General features: G+C 42.9%; 2 protein-coding genes across 2 annotated transcripts in view; one reads left to right on the top strand and one right to left on the bottom strand.

Moving 5' to 3' along the window:
- Positions 1-15,612, bottom strand: part of LOC308401934 (uncharacterized protein) — a 565,304-nt gene extending 549,692 nt beyond the window's left edge. Inside the window, exon 1 of the mRNA XM_080890406.1 lies at positions 15,310-15,612. The gene's annotated coding sequence lies outside the window, so the exon portion shown is untranslated. The remainder of the gene's footprint in view (positions 1-15,309) is intronic.
- Positions 17-11,588, top strand: klf15 (Kruppel like factor 15). Its single transcript, XM_080890450.1, has 3 exons — positions 17-237; positions 2,208-3,669; positions 9,856-11,588. The coding sequence occupies exons 2-3, from the start codon at positions 2,423-2,425 to the stop codon at positions 10,022-10,024; spliced, it is 1,416 nt and encodes a 471-aa protein (XP_080746576.1). The 5' UTR covers positions 17-237; positions 2,208-2,422; the 3' UTR covers positions 10,025-11,588.
- Positions 15,613-15,919: the final 307 nt, after the last annotated feature.

The following is a 15,919-nucleotide window of genomic DNA, read 5'->3' on the forward strand; positions in this document are numbered from 1 at the left end:
GCCTTCAGCGACATCCTCTCGTTTCTCACTACGCTGAGGCTGTAAGGTACCCTGGCAGTCATGTGACGGCTCCATAGTACAACTCAGTCAGTACTCAGTCCAGTCTGAACTCTTCCTCTGCTGCTGCTGCTGCATGGAGAACCTCAAGGGCAAACTGTGGCTCGTCGAATGCAACGGATAAAACACATCCTCCTCGCGTATTTTGCTCTGGGATTATATTCTGGTTGCACGATCGAGGTAAGATCGGAGTTTTTCTCTCTTTATTTTCCCCCAGGTCTCTCAGAGCGTGCAGGACGCGTTTCCCTTCCGTGCCATATGCTGCAGCAGCAGGCAGGATGAAAACATGTTTACGTTGAGAGCGGAGACGCGTGCCTACTCATGCGTAATGCGCCGCAGAGAGGGACACTCGGGAAAAACAAAGCACACATATGTATACGGAGGACTTTCAGGGTTCACAGTTTAATCAGTTTGACACCAGAGTGTAAGTGAATGGAATCTGAATGAGTTTTGCTGTCCCATTTTCAGCTGCGCCTGAGAGTCACTGCTGTCTGAAACCCGATGGCGTGGAAGAGTTAATGGTTACACATGCCGATATAATTATTAAGCAAGTACAAATAAGGAGAAAAAACCATCAGCCATAATTACAATTTTAACATATGATTACAAAATATAGCCTTGAAATGTTGCATGTAAGGCGACAACATTTTGTGAATATAAATGCAACAACTTAAATCTAAAAGAATGCTTTTGCGCTGTGACTGATTTACTGATCCTTTATCGTCCCGTAAACACGCCGAACAGGTGATTTACGCATTCAGAGGAGGAACCCACGCTGCTCCTGGCTGCCCCCTGCGGCGTTTCAGGATAATGTTCTCTCTCTCTCTCCCTCCCTCTCTCTCTCTCGCTGGTCCGGGTTCATCCTCGTTCATTCAGACCATACAGGGGCCCCTAAAAAGGGAGGGCAAATAGTGGAGGCAGGGAGAGGGGAAGAGAGTATGACCGACGCTCCTCGTTCCAGGAAAATAGCCTATTTATGAAGACTACACTAACACATTGTAAAACTATGATAATGTGAACTCATACTGCATACTATCACTCTGATCTGGACACATGTAAAGAAAGTACAGCCAGCTGACTTGTAAACATAGATCAGATACAGATACAGAAACCAGCCTCAGTTAAGGTATGTCATTGAACCATAGCTCTGTTAAGATATCATGAGAGTGTATCTAAAACTTGAGATTTGTTCCTGTAAACAGCATAGCGATGGTTAGACATAAAAGAACCCGAACTTAAGCAATGTTTAAAAATTCAAATATTTACATGTTTAAAATGGGAAAAGCCTTAAATTGGGAAAAATAAAAACCCTGTGATTGTGTGAATTACACGAAAGATATTGAAGCAGAGATTCAGGCAGATAAAGTCCAAACCTTTGTGACTAGTTTAAACATTAAAAGATCAGGGCCTCCAAAGTTGGCTGAGATTGACACTTTTTTTAAAACAGATTTTGAAACAAATGTTGTAAGTACAGTATTGCTATCAAAGGTCATAGCACACTACTTCAAATCCAGCTGCAATTTTTGATGAACTGCAGGGATCATTTACATTTACACAAATTTTGTGTGGTAGAAAAATAAACCGGGCTAATAATATGTAACATCCTTTAACGCTTGCACACTGGCATAGAAAATTGGGCTCCTCTATTAGTGTATGTGGATTCTTGACAAAATATGGGTGTTTTAAAATGGTTATAGCCAATGTACAAGTACCGAGACAACACAGGGAGAACACTAACTTAGTAGTTAAGCCCTCCAACATTACTTTTTATCAATTCATCTTTTCAAAAGAAACCAAACAAACCCAAAGAAGTTAGCAGAACTAAAAAAAATGGCTTATGAGTTTATGAACTCATCAGAACTCTTTCAGAGTCAAAAATGACCCTGAGTGTTTTTCATGCACTTGTTGTTTCTGCACTCAAACCTAATAAAATGAATCATTTTAAGAAGGTAACACAATTATGCAGCATTGATACAGTTTAGGGACTTCTTTAACAATGAAGACATGGACACACTGTGTATGCATATATTTGTTTGCAGTTTTTGTTTGTTTATATATAATGGTATGCTTTCAGGCTTTGTCAAATGTGCAGCAGCTGCTTGTGGCATGGAGATTAACCAACTTGTCATCATCTCTGTTTATTCTTTTAGACATACTGTTTCCTGTCCGGAGACCTTGGATTGCGAGCGTCTTTCTCCAGCGCTAACACCAGGTGTTTTTGGTATCTCATCCGTGAGAAGTGTGACCTTTGTGACCTGGGTATATTTGGTCTTCTCCACCAGCAGAAGGAATAATTCTCTTGCAAGTCATCCCTAAACACAGACTCTGAGTCCAGAAAGAGACAGTGGTTTGGCAGTATCCAGGGATGGTAGATAACTCCTTTGTGAGTGAAGACACTTTTCTTCTTTACAGCGGTGCTCCAGTGGCCTGCCAGCAATCTGACATGGTCAAGGACTTGGGCTCCTACCAGGTTATGCCGTCACCATTTTCGGAGGAGGACCTGAGCGACTCATCCAGTCCTCGTTCCTGCTCCAGCCCAGACTCCCAGGTGCTGAGCTCCAGCTATGGTAGCAGCTCTAGTGCTGAAAGTCAGGACAGTATGCTGGACCACCTGCTGTCTCAGGCCTCCTTAGGGAGTGCCAACAGCGTTACCACAGAATCCGTGGATCCTATGCCATTATCCACTTTGCTGTGGGATTCACGGAAAGAAGAGCCGTTCAAACGTGAGCAAGTAAAGGAGGAAAATTTTGACTTCTTCACCTGGACCCATGGTGAGCTAAAAGAACAGCTTGTAGGGTGTTTCCAGCCCACGCTGGAAGAGATAGAAGAATTCCTGGAGGAGAACATGGACGTGGTGACAATGAAACAGGAAATCCGAGAGGATTGCCCAGAGTTGGGAGTAACGCAGGAGTCTTTTGGTCTAGAAGTTGGCCTGGAGTGGTGCGTAGAGGCCTCCCCTGAGCCTAAAGTAGAGCCAGAGGCAAAGTATTCTGACCAAACTGTTCCCACTGTCGGCACTGCAGGTCTGGTGGCTGTTGCGTCTAGTGACACCAAAACCACAAGAATTAACCCCACACAGGAGTCCAGCACAGGGGCCAAGAAGGAATCCACTAACAAACCTTCATCTTCAGACAGCGACACAAATGGTAATGGAATGCCGGTCATTCTGCAAATCCAGCCTATACAGATCAAGCAGGAGCCTACAGTGCCACCACTTACTCCAGCAGCCCATCCCCCACAGCCTGCCCCAGCCTCAGACATCAAAATTGCACAGCTACTGGTCAACATCCAAGGTCAAACTTTTGCCCTTGTGCCCCACATCCTGCCCTCCCCCAGCCTTAACGTCTCCTCAAAGTTTGTACGAATCGCTCCAGTCCCAATTGCAGCCAAACCTCTTGGGCTCGGGGACAGCTCTACTAGCCAGGCATCAGGAATCCTTGTTGGCGGACAAAAATTCCAGAAGAACACAGTGGCGGATCTCATCAAAATGCACAAATGCTCTTTTCCTGGCTGCACCAAGATGTACACCAAGAGCAGCCACCTGAAGGCCCACCTGAGGAGGCACACAGGGGAGAAGCCTTTTGCCTGCAACTGGCAGGGCTGCGGATGGAGGTGGGTACCGAGGAACCGAATGCTCTTACATATAACATAGTATGTTTAGTATGTTTTCTTAGCAGACTAGATTCAAAGATTGACTCATATATACGAGTGATTAAGTGTAACCTGTGTAAAGGTTTGTTTGTTAACACAGCAATAACAGCAGGCTGTAGCAGGCATCTGCATGATTTCATTACTGGCCTAGCTGCAGTAATTTTTTGTCAGTCGGACATATCCCTGTTCATCATGTGTGGTGCAGAGTCCAAGTAACTTAAACCCCCAAAATCCACAATCTAATATTAGTGTTTTAGGTTTAGACAAAAATTAAAAGGGGCATTTCTTAAAAAGTAGATTATGTTACATTTCACATTCAATCTAATTCAGTTTGTAACAGTAAAGCAAAAGATGCCATCCTGTGGTTTTTTCCTTTTCACTAACCCATTAAGCTGAAGAGCTGTTAGTAGCTGCCTTGCAGTCTAGCAAGTGCTAATTGGAGTGATGTGAGGTGGTGGCACCACAGAGATATCCAAGTTGGGTAAGAATAACCATGGTGTCTTTTTTTCTGTGGATGTAAACTAAATCTGTCACAGTGCATGTGGACTGGAGTCACATGGTCACAACATGGATGCCTCCTGTTGAGACCTGACAGCTGTGCAGTTGCTGGGGCAGCATGAGTGTGTGTGTGTGTGTGTGTGTTTGTGTTTTTTCAGTATAAAACATCAAGAGTTAATTTAGAACCTGCTGTGTTTAATGGCAGAGGAAGAAGGTGGATGTCTTCATCAGTAGGCAATTACTTTGCTAATTAAAGTAAAGTGTCTTTTTGCTTTTATTAACGTGGAAGTCTGTTTGTGTGAATGTGATGGAGTTTGACTCCTGTTCAGAGTTGGCAGAGCTAAGCTGGCCTGTTTCCTGAGGACATCAGGTGGGATGTTCAGGCTGACCTTAAGCTAGTGAAGAGTACAACACTGACTTTATGTCCCATGAGTAAAATGAACTTTTGTACTTTTTAATCAGTAGCTCCAAAAAGGACCCAGAACGGATGGAAAACAGACATGTTTTAACTTAAAAAAAATAGTTCTGCCACTATCTTGAAAAGCTTTTCTTTAAACGTTGATAGTGAATAACATATTCTTGCCTATCTATCTATCTATCTATCTATCTATCTATCTATCTATCTATCTATCTATCTATCTATCTATCTATCTATCTATCTATCTATCTATCTATCTATCTGTCTGTCTGTCTGTCTGTCTGTCTGTCCGTCCGTCCGTCCGTCCGTCCGTCCGTCCGTCCGTCCGTCCGTCCGTCGACAAAACTGACTTTTTAATATTTTTAGAAAAGTATTGGAAGTGGAAGTTGCCACTAATGATGACTCAGATCTCAGAGGGTTAAGCTCTTTATGTACCATGTAGCCACAACTACAGCCAATTTAGAGTCACCAGTTAACCCAATATGTGTGTCTTTGTATTGTGGGACTACGATTTCCTGGACAAAAGCCACACAGACAAAGAGAACATACACACATAAACTCAGAGTGTTTTTGCCTCAATGCAAGAGTGCTGTACTCACCACAGTGTAGTCCCAAGTAACACTCCAGTGGAACAGTTTCTGTGGTGTAGCCATATAATAACAACACATAAAAGAAGTTGTGGTCATTTCACATATTTCTGTCAGATCAGGTTGATGTCATATTGACTTTGGACTGAATTGAAAATCTGCACTTTGGATTTGTTAAAATGTGTTTGAATTAGATGACATGTTTTCAAATATGTAATTTTTACAAATCCAAAATATCTTTTCCAGTAAGGACTTCCCAGGAAAAGATTTAAAAAGCATGTTGACCATGTAGAACACTGACGCTAGACTGAACTTACAGCCGGCAACGATAAACAAAAACTGGGTAAAATATTTGGACAGGTCAGAAGCAGAGCCTCTTCAAATTTGGTCATAGCGTCTTTTGCCTTTGAAAAGAATGAACAGTAAATAAAAAATACTCCAACCAGTGTGTTTTTACATAATTTGACGTACAAGAACCAGTCTTTCAGGAGATAACATGCAGTCACTCACAAACTCAAAGCATGCAGGTAGCAGGCAATAAATAATATCTCCTAAAAGCTTTGTATTGTGGTATTCCCAACCTGGCAACATGCCACCAGGCATGTACCCTACAGCGGGACTGCTGTGTCCTGATACATGAGCTGCAGAAATTTGTGCAGTAGTAATCCAGGCAGTGTGTCCCAGCTAACAAAGGGCTCTTGTCTGTACACAAAAGGCAGGATCTAGTTAGGATGAAAGTGTGTGTGTGTGTTTGTGTGTGTGTGTGTTTCAGAGAAAAAAAGAGAAAACCAGTGTGTGTGAAACCCACTGTATGTGTTGGGATAAATGAGGGGGCCTCCCAAAGGGTGAGGGGGGCAGGTTGGGAAAATTATTAAAGTAGCTGCTGATTGAGCCGAGACGCAAAGACTAAGATTTTAAGAGAAAAACGGGAAAAACATGTTGCTTATATTGTTAGCTTAACTGTTGTCAAGACGGTGGGAGAAAAAACGAGTTTTGCACACAGTCACTTGAAGGGAGCAGCAGTGAGGAAGTGAACAAAGACAAAGTGTTGAATAGTTACCATGACTGTGGGTTAGGAACGTCCAGGCTGCACACTGCATGAAAGGGAAGAGCGGGTATCAGGCAGGGTTCCTCATATGGACTAGGAGGAACAGGGAGAACGGTTAAAAGAACAAATGAATGCAGTACAGTGTATAACACGGTCACTCTAGATATAACTACGTTTACAGTGTAAAGAATTCAGATAAGGTTCACCCTGTTTTTGTAACGCAAAAACTGTGAAACCAAATTGCATACGAGAGACTTCAAAGGTAACATCTGCTGGTTTCTTAAACTACTACTAGTGTAGCTAAAATGCACCCAACCCTAACTCTCTTAAAAGGATCGCTAGAGACCTGGTGGAGTTAAGGAGGTAAGGTGAGTTATTAGTAGGTCGTGATGTCATCTTAACATGCCTCTGTTCATCCCTGCATTCAATAATTACATTCATGAATATGCCTCAAAACAAATGACGTCAGACAAGCAGTGCATAATCTTTATCTCATTGGCTGAGTAGGGTTTTTGTGGTAAAGTTAGCTGTGAGATTTGATTCAAAATAAAAGAAAGTTTTCACTAGTGATCTGGAACCTGATTAACAACACAAGGCTCCAAAAGGTTAGGACAGACACAGCTGTTCAGTACAGTGTGTGCCAGGCATGGGTTTGGCATTAAAATACTGATTCCTAACACTGGGCCAGAAACGAAGACATAATACAGAAATTCTCTTTACGAGAAGGATCCAGGTGTCTGTTTTCTGGCTGAGTTAGACAATAGAATGATTTTTCCCAAAATTATTTGTGTTCTTTTCAATTTGAGTCAGTGCTGGAGGAACATAGTTGGATAAACACTTGGCTGGATACTGTGCAGCCCTCTAATTCAAGGTTAGAAGGAAACAGACTGTAGAGGGCTGCTTTTAATTGTTTCCCTTTCTCACAAATGTCTTAACCCAATCTTTTATTTCTTTCTACTGCAGTTTAGTTCAAGTATGACAAATATAGATGTTGTTTGCTCTAAAGAAGAGTAACTACAAGCTGAAATAAAACCAAAGTTCATTGCAGGCAAAAAAAAATGGACACAACATTAGAAATCCTGTCACTGTTTCTCTGATGCTCTCTCACAGAGCAACAGATCCGAACCAGATGTTGGAATGTCAGAGCGATAGTGTTTCATCTATGCACGCCATGTAAAACTGTTTGCTGATCAGATTTGGGTGCACGTGGTTTATTGAAGGATATTATATGATAAAATTAGATTCAGACTTTGGGCTCTGTTCATGTATCAAATATCATCCACACAACCAGCCCTGCGATGAAGACACTGTCTGCCACTACACTAGGGATTACTCGTGCCTTGATTGTGAAATTATGAGGCAATGCTGATATTTATAACCCTAACCTTAACTTTGTCTTGTTGGAATATCTGATTTTGAGCTGGTACAGTAGTCAGTGTGTTCAACTTTGAAAACCATTTTTATTTCTGTGTCAGGCACGTGGTTAGTCGTGGTTTAGAGGTTCGGATTGGTTATATTCATCTTTATGTTTTTATTCTTTGTCACTGCTAGAATAACTTTGCATGACTGCACCTGTCATTCCTTTTAAGACAACTGATTGGCTGCTCCGAACAAACAGCAGGTGCTTGGGCCTTCTGTGCCATAGCTGTTTTCCTGAGAGTAAATTTTTAGGGATATGTCAGTGAGATCCTACAGATCCAAGTGTAGAAAGCTAAACAAAGTGTGTATTCTAGCTTTTTGTCCACTAAGATTATTTATACCCATTTAAAACTTTGGTCATGTACAATATGAGTGGCACAGTATATTTGATTGAGCACACTTAATTCATAAACTAAACTCCAGATATAACGATGGCAAAAAACAAAAAAGTTTGAACATTACAGAGAAGATAAGTATCTACACACCGTCTATCCTACACATAGAGTTTGAGTTTTGCTGTGAGTCTGCTGGTCTCTGTCGGGGACTCGGCAGACACTTCTGCTCAGTAACTAGTCAATTACATAAGTCACAGTGTGGACTTTATCTATCTTTAAAGTCCACACTATCTATCTATCTTTTTATTGGCTAGATGCTGTGGTTGGGCTTGGAAGGGTTTCATTGGCAGGGTCCAGTTTCTTAAACTGCTGTCAGGTGTTGCATGCAATCTAACTTACATGTGTGCAGCATCATTTTTAAGCTCTAAGCTTCTTGTGCCTGCCAAGCATAGAGGGTAGATTGCATTTTAGTCTAGCTTTTTAAATGTTGCTCCTTAATTATAGGGCACAAGTGTACCAATTCATCATGCTGTCAAGTCACCAGAGTAACATCTGGGAGGCAGAGCCCAGCTGGGGACAGTCAGTTTCAGAGAACTAGGGTGCTGGGAAGAAACCCTGGAGCTGTCATCCTCGTGACTCCAGCCAAGTTTCTGTTTGTCCAAATGAGTAAGAAGGAAATGAGTTGAAGCATCAGCATTTGAAGCATTCTTGCTTGTGACCAGATAATGATGCAGTTGCAGTAAAAATCTTGGGATTGGCAAAAACAAGTTTCTAACTTAGGTAGTTTCCAGAAGTACAAGGTAAGAGACAAGGGCGTTATATATCGTTTTTAAATTTCGTGCCTTGAAATATCCATGCTCATTCAGATATATTTATGTTGTGTGCCTTGCAAGTGTTTCTTTTTGTTCAGAGCTGCCAAGCATACCGAGTTCCATCAAAAAGAGAACAACAGGTCTGGGTGAATTATGCAACTAGGTTGACAAAAGCGAGGCAGGATTTCCCTGAAACCACACGCGGCTGAAACAAACCCATACACAGACCTGGACAGACTGTCCTGGTCTTTTGACAACAAACATATTTTGTGATTTATTGTTTTTTTTTTAACTGTCAAAGACAACGGGCCCATTCATTTAGAGCTGAACAATCCCTTCACTCATTGTGTTTCAACCCTCTCAGGCTCAAATAAAGCTTTTTGTTGCTAATGCACAACCAAGTCCTGCAGTGGTACTTCTGAGTAAAAAAACCTCATAAAAAAGTATGTGCGGTAATCAAGTTGTTAGTTTTTAACTGTTGCAAATCGGCAACGCCTGCCTTGAGAGGGTTAAGAGTCAGCTCCCACTGGAGCTCACTGGAAAACCAATCGAGGCAGGTTTGTCAGGTTGGTCCTCAGTCTTATTCAGCTGTCTCATGGTCTTAATCATAACCCGCAGCAGGTGGAGAGCAGTTTTCTGAGGCTGCAGAGTAGAATAAGGCTGCCAGCTGCTGTCCAAGACTGTGTTGAAATCTGTTCATGGGATGAGGAACTTACTGAGAAGGAAGCTGATTTCTGTTCTGTTATTTATTGTCACAAAATATATATGGTGTTACTTTACTGATCTCCTTTTATACACCCTGCACTCACATGATAGTGCACGTATATACATGCAAGTTCACTGCACACAATCTAATTTTGTAGGAAACAGCCACACCTGTAAAGCAAACTAGTGCAAAATTGTTCAAGACATTTCCAGACAGTTAAGAAAAGTGAAGTCTAAGGTCACCAGATTTGTGACCTGTGCACGCACCGCCACCTCTCTCGGTTTGCCTTTGTTGAATTCTGAAACATTTCTGTTCTTCTTTCAGGTTCTCACGTTCAGATGAGCTGTCGCGTCACCGGCGGTCCCATTCGGGGGTTAAGCCCTACCAGTGTCCTGTATGTGAGAAGAAATTCGCCCGCAGTGACCATCTGTCAAAACACATCAAAGTCCACCGTTTTCCTCGAAGCAGTCGGACAGTCCGCTCAGCAAACTGATGCTCCACCTGCTGAGATTACTGGGATCACTGGGAATCCTTGGAACACCCTCGTACTATATCAGTACTTTTTAAAATTCTTTCCCCCCCTTTTTTTTGTCGTGTCATCAGCAAGTCATCTGGAACATGTGAGTTGAAGCAAACCTCAGTTGGCGTTAGAGTGGTCTGGGATTGTTATTGTAAGAAACCAACACGCTTACCATCCTGTCTGTAATCAGCTGAAGGTTGATGTCGGTGCTTTGGTCGGTTGTGCACTGTTCTTATCACCTGCCTGAGAAGAAAATAAGATAAGCTTATTTCGGTTCAGTCTGGATTATGTGATACGTTTGGTAATAGCCTTGCATTTCCATTCTAACTGGATACAGGAGCTGCCATTTATTTTCCTGAAAGCTGCTAATGTCTCAGACATGTTAAATTTATGCAATGTTTCAGAAGTGAAACTCACTTGGATCCTCATCAGCTACTACCCGAGTCGTAGTTACTTTTCCTTGGGTCCAGAGCGCTTTCTCTCAAGGTTTTGTCCTGTTGTTTTTGCTGCCTTGCACCATTGTTAATTGACTAATAACTGTGGATAACTTTCTATTCAGCTTGTGTCTGAAACACAATGAGGGAACTGTTTTACTGACGTGGACATGAACTACTGATTGCATAACAAAAGGAATAAAACATGATAAGCTATCAGGACTCTTACTTTTTACAGGAACTTTGTAAACTGATGTAAAGAGGAGAGCTAAAAAGTGACAAACTCAAAGGTTAAGTGCACAGTGATTGTTAAAACTGGCCTTCTGATCAGTGTTAAATGTTATTTGTTGAATTTTAAGCCAAGTCATGTCTACCTGCTTCCTGGTCTTCTGTTTGTATCATAGTTTAAGCCTTACTGTAACAAAAACAAAATCATTGTTGGAGCGTGACATTGTTCTGGAAATCAAGCTTCTCATTGCAATGTGCTGTTTGACTGTTCACAACAGGGCCCTGAACTAAAATTGTTGCCTACATCTGCTAGTTTTACCTGATCTATTACTTTGCTGATGACACAATTTCTGCCTCGACTCTGCTTTATCTGTTACTCGAAACGCCCTGACGGCCTTCCACCTCAGCCAGCGAGTATCTTACCTTGAGGGGATGAATGAATTCCCACACACCATGGTGCTGACCTGCCATGAGCTGGAGAATGTGGTGGCAACGTCCCCAAATTTTTGAACGTTTTTATTTCTCTCGAACATTATTTGCTGTGTGTACAACAGCCCGTAGGGGTGCGACTATGCCGTCCATGTATAATTCATGTCTGTATAGTGACAACATGCAGGGGTACACAACATTGTACATCATTCCTTTTATTCAATTTTGAATTTTTAATGCTTGTGTCAGCACAGGCGTTTTATCGCATCCTATGAATGTATGTAAATATACAGGCGCGCACATCGCTGCATCCAGGAAACACACAGAGACTATTCTGATGATTTATAGCTTTCAACCCTAAATGTGTACATAACATTTCAGTACATATGGATATATTATATATTTTTCCTTTGTTCTATCCAAGATGCATTTACAAATAAAAGTGAAAAGAATCAGTCATGTATTGTTGTTGTTTTTGCTGTGTATTGCTGTGTTTATTACTTCAGGAGAGAACGGTGCTATTTCTGCAAACACACACATCCAGGTAAATATACTAATTGTGAAACTGAAACTGAGATGAAAATTCAGGACGGATTCTTTTCCAAGTTTCCTGTCGTACATCTAAATCTGTGACTTCAACGCCTTACTTTATAAGTATACCCCCAAAGCATTATGGGAAGTGTAAGGCAGAGGTAAATTTCATCTTGTTCCTGCAAGTCAATAAAAAGATACAAATATATTTTAATGCTTTTTCTATATTCTTTGTATATTTCTGGTGACTCGTTTAGCTGTTCCTTCTAACCGTACTGAACCAGTGGTGACATACACCTGGCAGTGTTGGTATATTTATTTTGGCTTAACCCAAGTTTAGTGTATTTTAATTAGCAGGGATAGCAGGAACAGCCTGCTCTGTTATTTGGCAGTAACACTGTTCTTGGGCCATGAATGAAAAGCCAGAGGTGAGAAGAATCGCACAAGACCCCAGCACAGAGCAGAGCAGGCATTAGTGATAAAGGGATGTAGCAAAAAGCAGAGTTAGCTGGAGGTGGGTTGCAAAGCAGCCTGTAGACTATGGACAGGATAAAGCACTCTAAATAACACCATTTGGCATTTGTCTTCCTGCGCTTCCTTGTCATTTCAATACTGCCATTGTTCTAAGCATGCTGAAAAACGACACTCTGGGTGGCAACAACTGTGCCAGACAGAAAGTCTCGTGGGACAGTGACCTGATCTTGAAATATAGAAGGCACTGCAATCAAGTCATCCTAAATTTAGACAACCATTGGTGCTCCCAATGTTTAGTACCTGGAGTAGTCTTTCTACAATAAATAGTATAAAAGAAAGCAGCATGCACAGACCTTCCACTGAATACTGATGAATTAACAGAGACATCTGATGTCTTACTCTAACAGTGTCCTCTGCTAGCCAGAAAATAACCATGAACTAGACCATAGACACCACAGTCTGCAGTCCTTAGTAGAGCTAGCTGAAGAACCACTAGGTGTAATTTATTGGCATTGTGCATATGAACCCATGACAAGGATAAAAAAGGATGCATACAAGCAGGGCTGAGTTCTGGTTTTACAGTCTGGAAAAACTGCCTGGTTACTGAACATGACAAATGAGTATTTTGTATCTTTCCACTTTATGATGAAAGTCATAAGCAGTAAATGAGGCAACTGAATGATATGTGTCATTTATCTCAGAGGAACACAAAATGTATTTGTTAAAAAGATTAAATGTGAACAATGAGTGTTTGTGCAAGCTTTGTTTGAAACTTGTCTTACTGGTAGTTACGAGGAAATCTTACAATGACGCACTTGCTAAGCAACCGCACAGTTGTAAGTGTGATGGCCAACAGATGTGTTCTCGACTCTGTGAAGAGGATATCCTGATGAATACCTGGTGCAGCTGCCAAACCTTCACAGAAACACAACAACAGGTAGACTGCAGATGAGAACATGAGTGGGGAAACATTTTTCTTGATGTGTTTCAGAGTGAACCTTCTTCTGGTGAGGTCACTATGTTACACATGACGATGTTGAGATAAAGCCAAGAAGGAGACGTTCTCTCTGTATCCCTCCGATCCCTGCATTACTGTGCAACAGTATTGAGCCACTCCCCATTTCTTCATATTTTGCTAGGAAACCAACCACTTCCACTTTGCCAACCTCATTGCTCACATCACTGATCTAGTCCAGTCATGTTTGTTTGCTTGTTTATTTAGAATTTGACCAGCAGAGTCTACAGTTTCCATAAGCTGGAGATGGATTGTGCAGATGTGCAGGAGGCAATGTGTTCAAAGCACATGGGCAGGGATTAGTATGAGCTGCCTATTGTATGATTATTTCCCGTCTAACAGGAAATGTGGTTCCTGAGGTACTTCATGTTGCATGCTGAGCATACAGAAACATGTGTACAGAACACACGGGAGCACAGCCAGTGAGCATGTCCTGGTTTAGTCCATTTTCTCACTTTGTTAAAAACGGTAATTTAAAAATTAACCTACATGTTGTGTTTAATAAGACCTGAAACTAGGCATGGGGCACCCAATTCTAACTTTTCAAAACTGTCTCGAGCTTCCAAAGTGCAGATGATTTGGAATACTGCTCCAAGTGTGATTCCGAACACACAAGTCGTGTGCTCATGGCTAACTGAGGTTTTGAAAGGTAGCTTACCTTCTGCTTCTAGCCAGGTGCCAGGATTCCTATTTTTCATGAACCAGACTCATTTGGACCGGGCCTTACTGTCTTTCATGCTACTGGTTTTATTTATTACAAGTGGGCACACGCAAATGTATAAAAGAATTCTTAGCTTATTCAAATTATTACTGACACATAGATGAAATGAAGAGAGAAAGAGAGAGCGGTGTACTCGTTTAACTTCATTTAATTCTCTCTGTGAATGGAGCAGAAAAACAAAACCTGCAGGAACATTCAGGTCTAACTTTATCTATTCTGCTTTAAACAGAGAAGTTGCGCCCCTGGGCGCCTCCTGGGTGAGGTGTTCCAGGCATGTCCCACCGGGAGGAGGCCCCGGGACAGACCCAGGACACGCTGGAGAGATTATATCTCTCGGCTGGCCTGGGAACGCCTTGGTATTCCCCCGGATAAGCTGGAGGAGGTGGCTGGGGAGAGGGAGGTCTGGGCCTCTTTGCTTAGGCTGCTGCCCCCGCGACCCGGCCCCGGATAAAGCGGATGAAGATGGATGGATGGATGGATGGTTATTTTCTTGATCTATTGTCAGGCGATGATGATGATGATGATGATGATGATTAGCATTATTTAACCAGCTTATTCTGGTTTAGGTTTAGTTCTGCCCGTGTTTCTTTTTTTTTTTTTTTTGTCCCGTTTGGATCTTTAGCCATCAGAATTGTTGTCTTAAGGCCAAGAAAGATGCCAAGCGGATTTATTTTACCAAGTGGATCATCATGGCCTTGCCATATTGGTCCATTTGATTGACTGTGGAATATACGAGGCACAGGTACACGCACACGCAGGTTGTTATTGCCAAGTTCCACATTTATTCACACGTTTCACAGGTTTATGCTTTTCACATAGACTGATAGCTCGTTCCCAGCTGACGTGTGTCGTTTTTTTCATCCCGCCACCGCTCTCCGTTTCACCATAAAACAGGGGAGGGAAAACCATCGTCAGTCCATAATCACCATCAGCTGTTCTTACCGGCGTCTCCCGTACCGCCCCGTTGAGCCCACTGCACCACTCCTCCCCTGCAGCTGCGCCCGGGGCCCCGCCTCCACCACATTGACCTTTATTATAATTATGTATTTATTTTATTTTCAGCTGCTACAAACGGGACAGACATGACTGGGGGATAGGACAGGGAGAAAGAATGAAAGAAAGAGAGGGAGAGAAAGAAAAACAGAGGGGAGAAGAGACGGTGAGAAAGTGGGGAAGAAAGAAAGAAAAACAAACAAAACACCTGGATCACCTGTATGGATAAAAAAAAAACAGAAGAGAAAGCAAACAATAAAAGAGCAACATAATAAAAACAGCACCATCACAATAAACTAGCTAGCAGTAGATAACAGTAGATACTAAATATTAAACGGTATTGTGCAGCACCCAAGATAGACAGCGCACAATGTGCTTTGAGGCAGCAGCCAAGAAAGGTGTAGTCCGCGTCTGTGTACACCTGTGTGCACACCTGTGTGGATCAGCATGCTTGTATTCCAAAGGTTTCTCCATGTAATGATCTGCTAGGGAGTGTGGGGAGCCACAGCCCCGTCCCCCAGGGCATGAAGCAGGTATGGAGGAGATCCAGGCCCCAGACATCCAGAGGCCCCAGAGTACAAGGACCCGAGGAGGACCACCAAAGGGGGGGAACCGTGCCACCCTCTTGGGAAGAGCTGAGTAGAGCCCCAAAGGAGAGGTCACCCAGCAGCTACGGAGCAGAGGCCAGAGGGGGTTGCAGTGGCGTGCCCGCGGGCTCTGCCGGCAGCCAGCTGTGCCAGAGAGGACCGAGCTTCAGGCCCAGAGGCCTGAGGCCTGAGGGCACCGCACCCCCCGGAAGGGGCCCAGCCGGGCCACAGGCGCCAGGCCCCGCAAATCGGCCACCAGGAGTGAGCCGGTACATACATGAGCGCCCAGCCCCAGTCGACAAGGACCACCAACACACCAACGTCTGAGGGCATCAGCCACTGGCAGGGAGTGTGGTGAGGGGAGATAGGCCTCCGTACTTTAGAGGGCCTGAGATGTACCCAGAGAGGTTGAGTCTAAGACCCAACCTGACATATAGACACAGACGAACAGGCGCA

Source organism: Rhamphochromis sp. 'chilingali', assembly GCF_963969265.1.
Source record: "Rhamphochromis sp. 'chilingali' genome assembly, chromosome: 9".
Lineage (NCBI taxonomy): Eukaryota > Metazoa > Chordata > Actinopteri > Cichliformes > Cichlidae > Rhamphochromis > Rhamphochromis sp. 'chilingali'.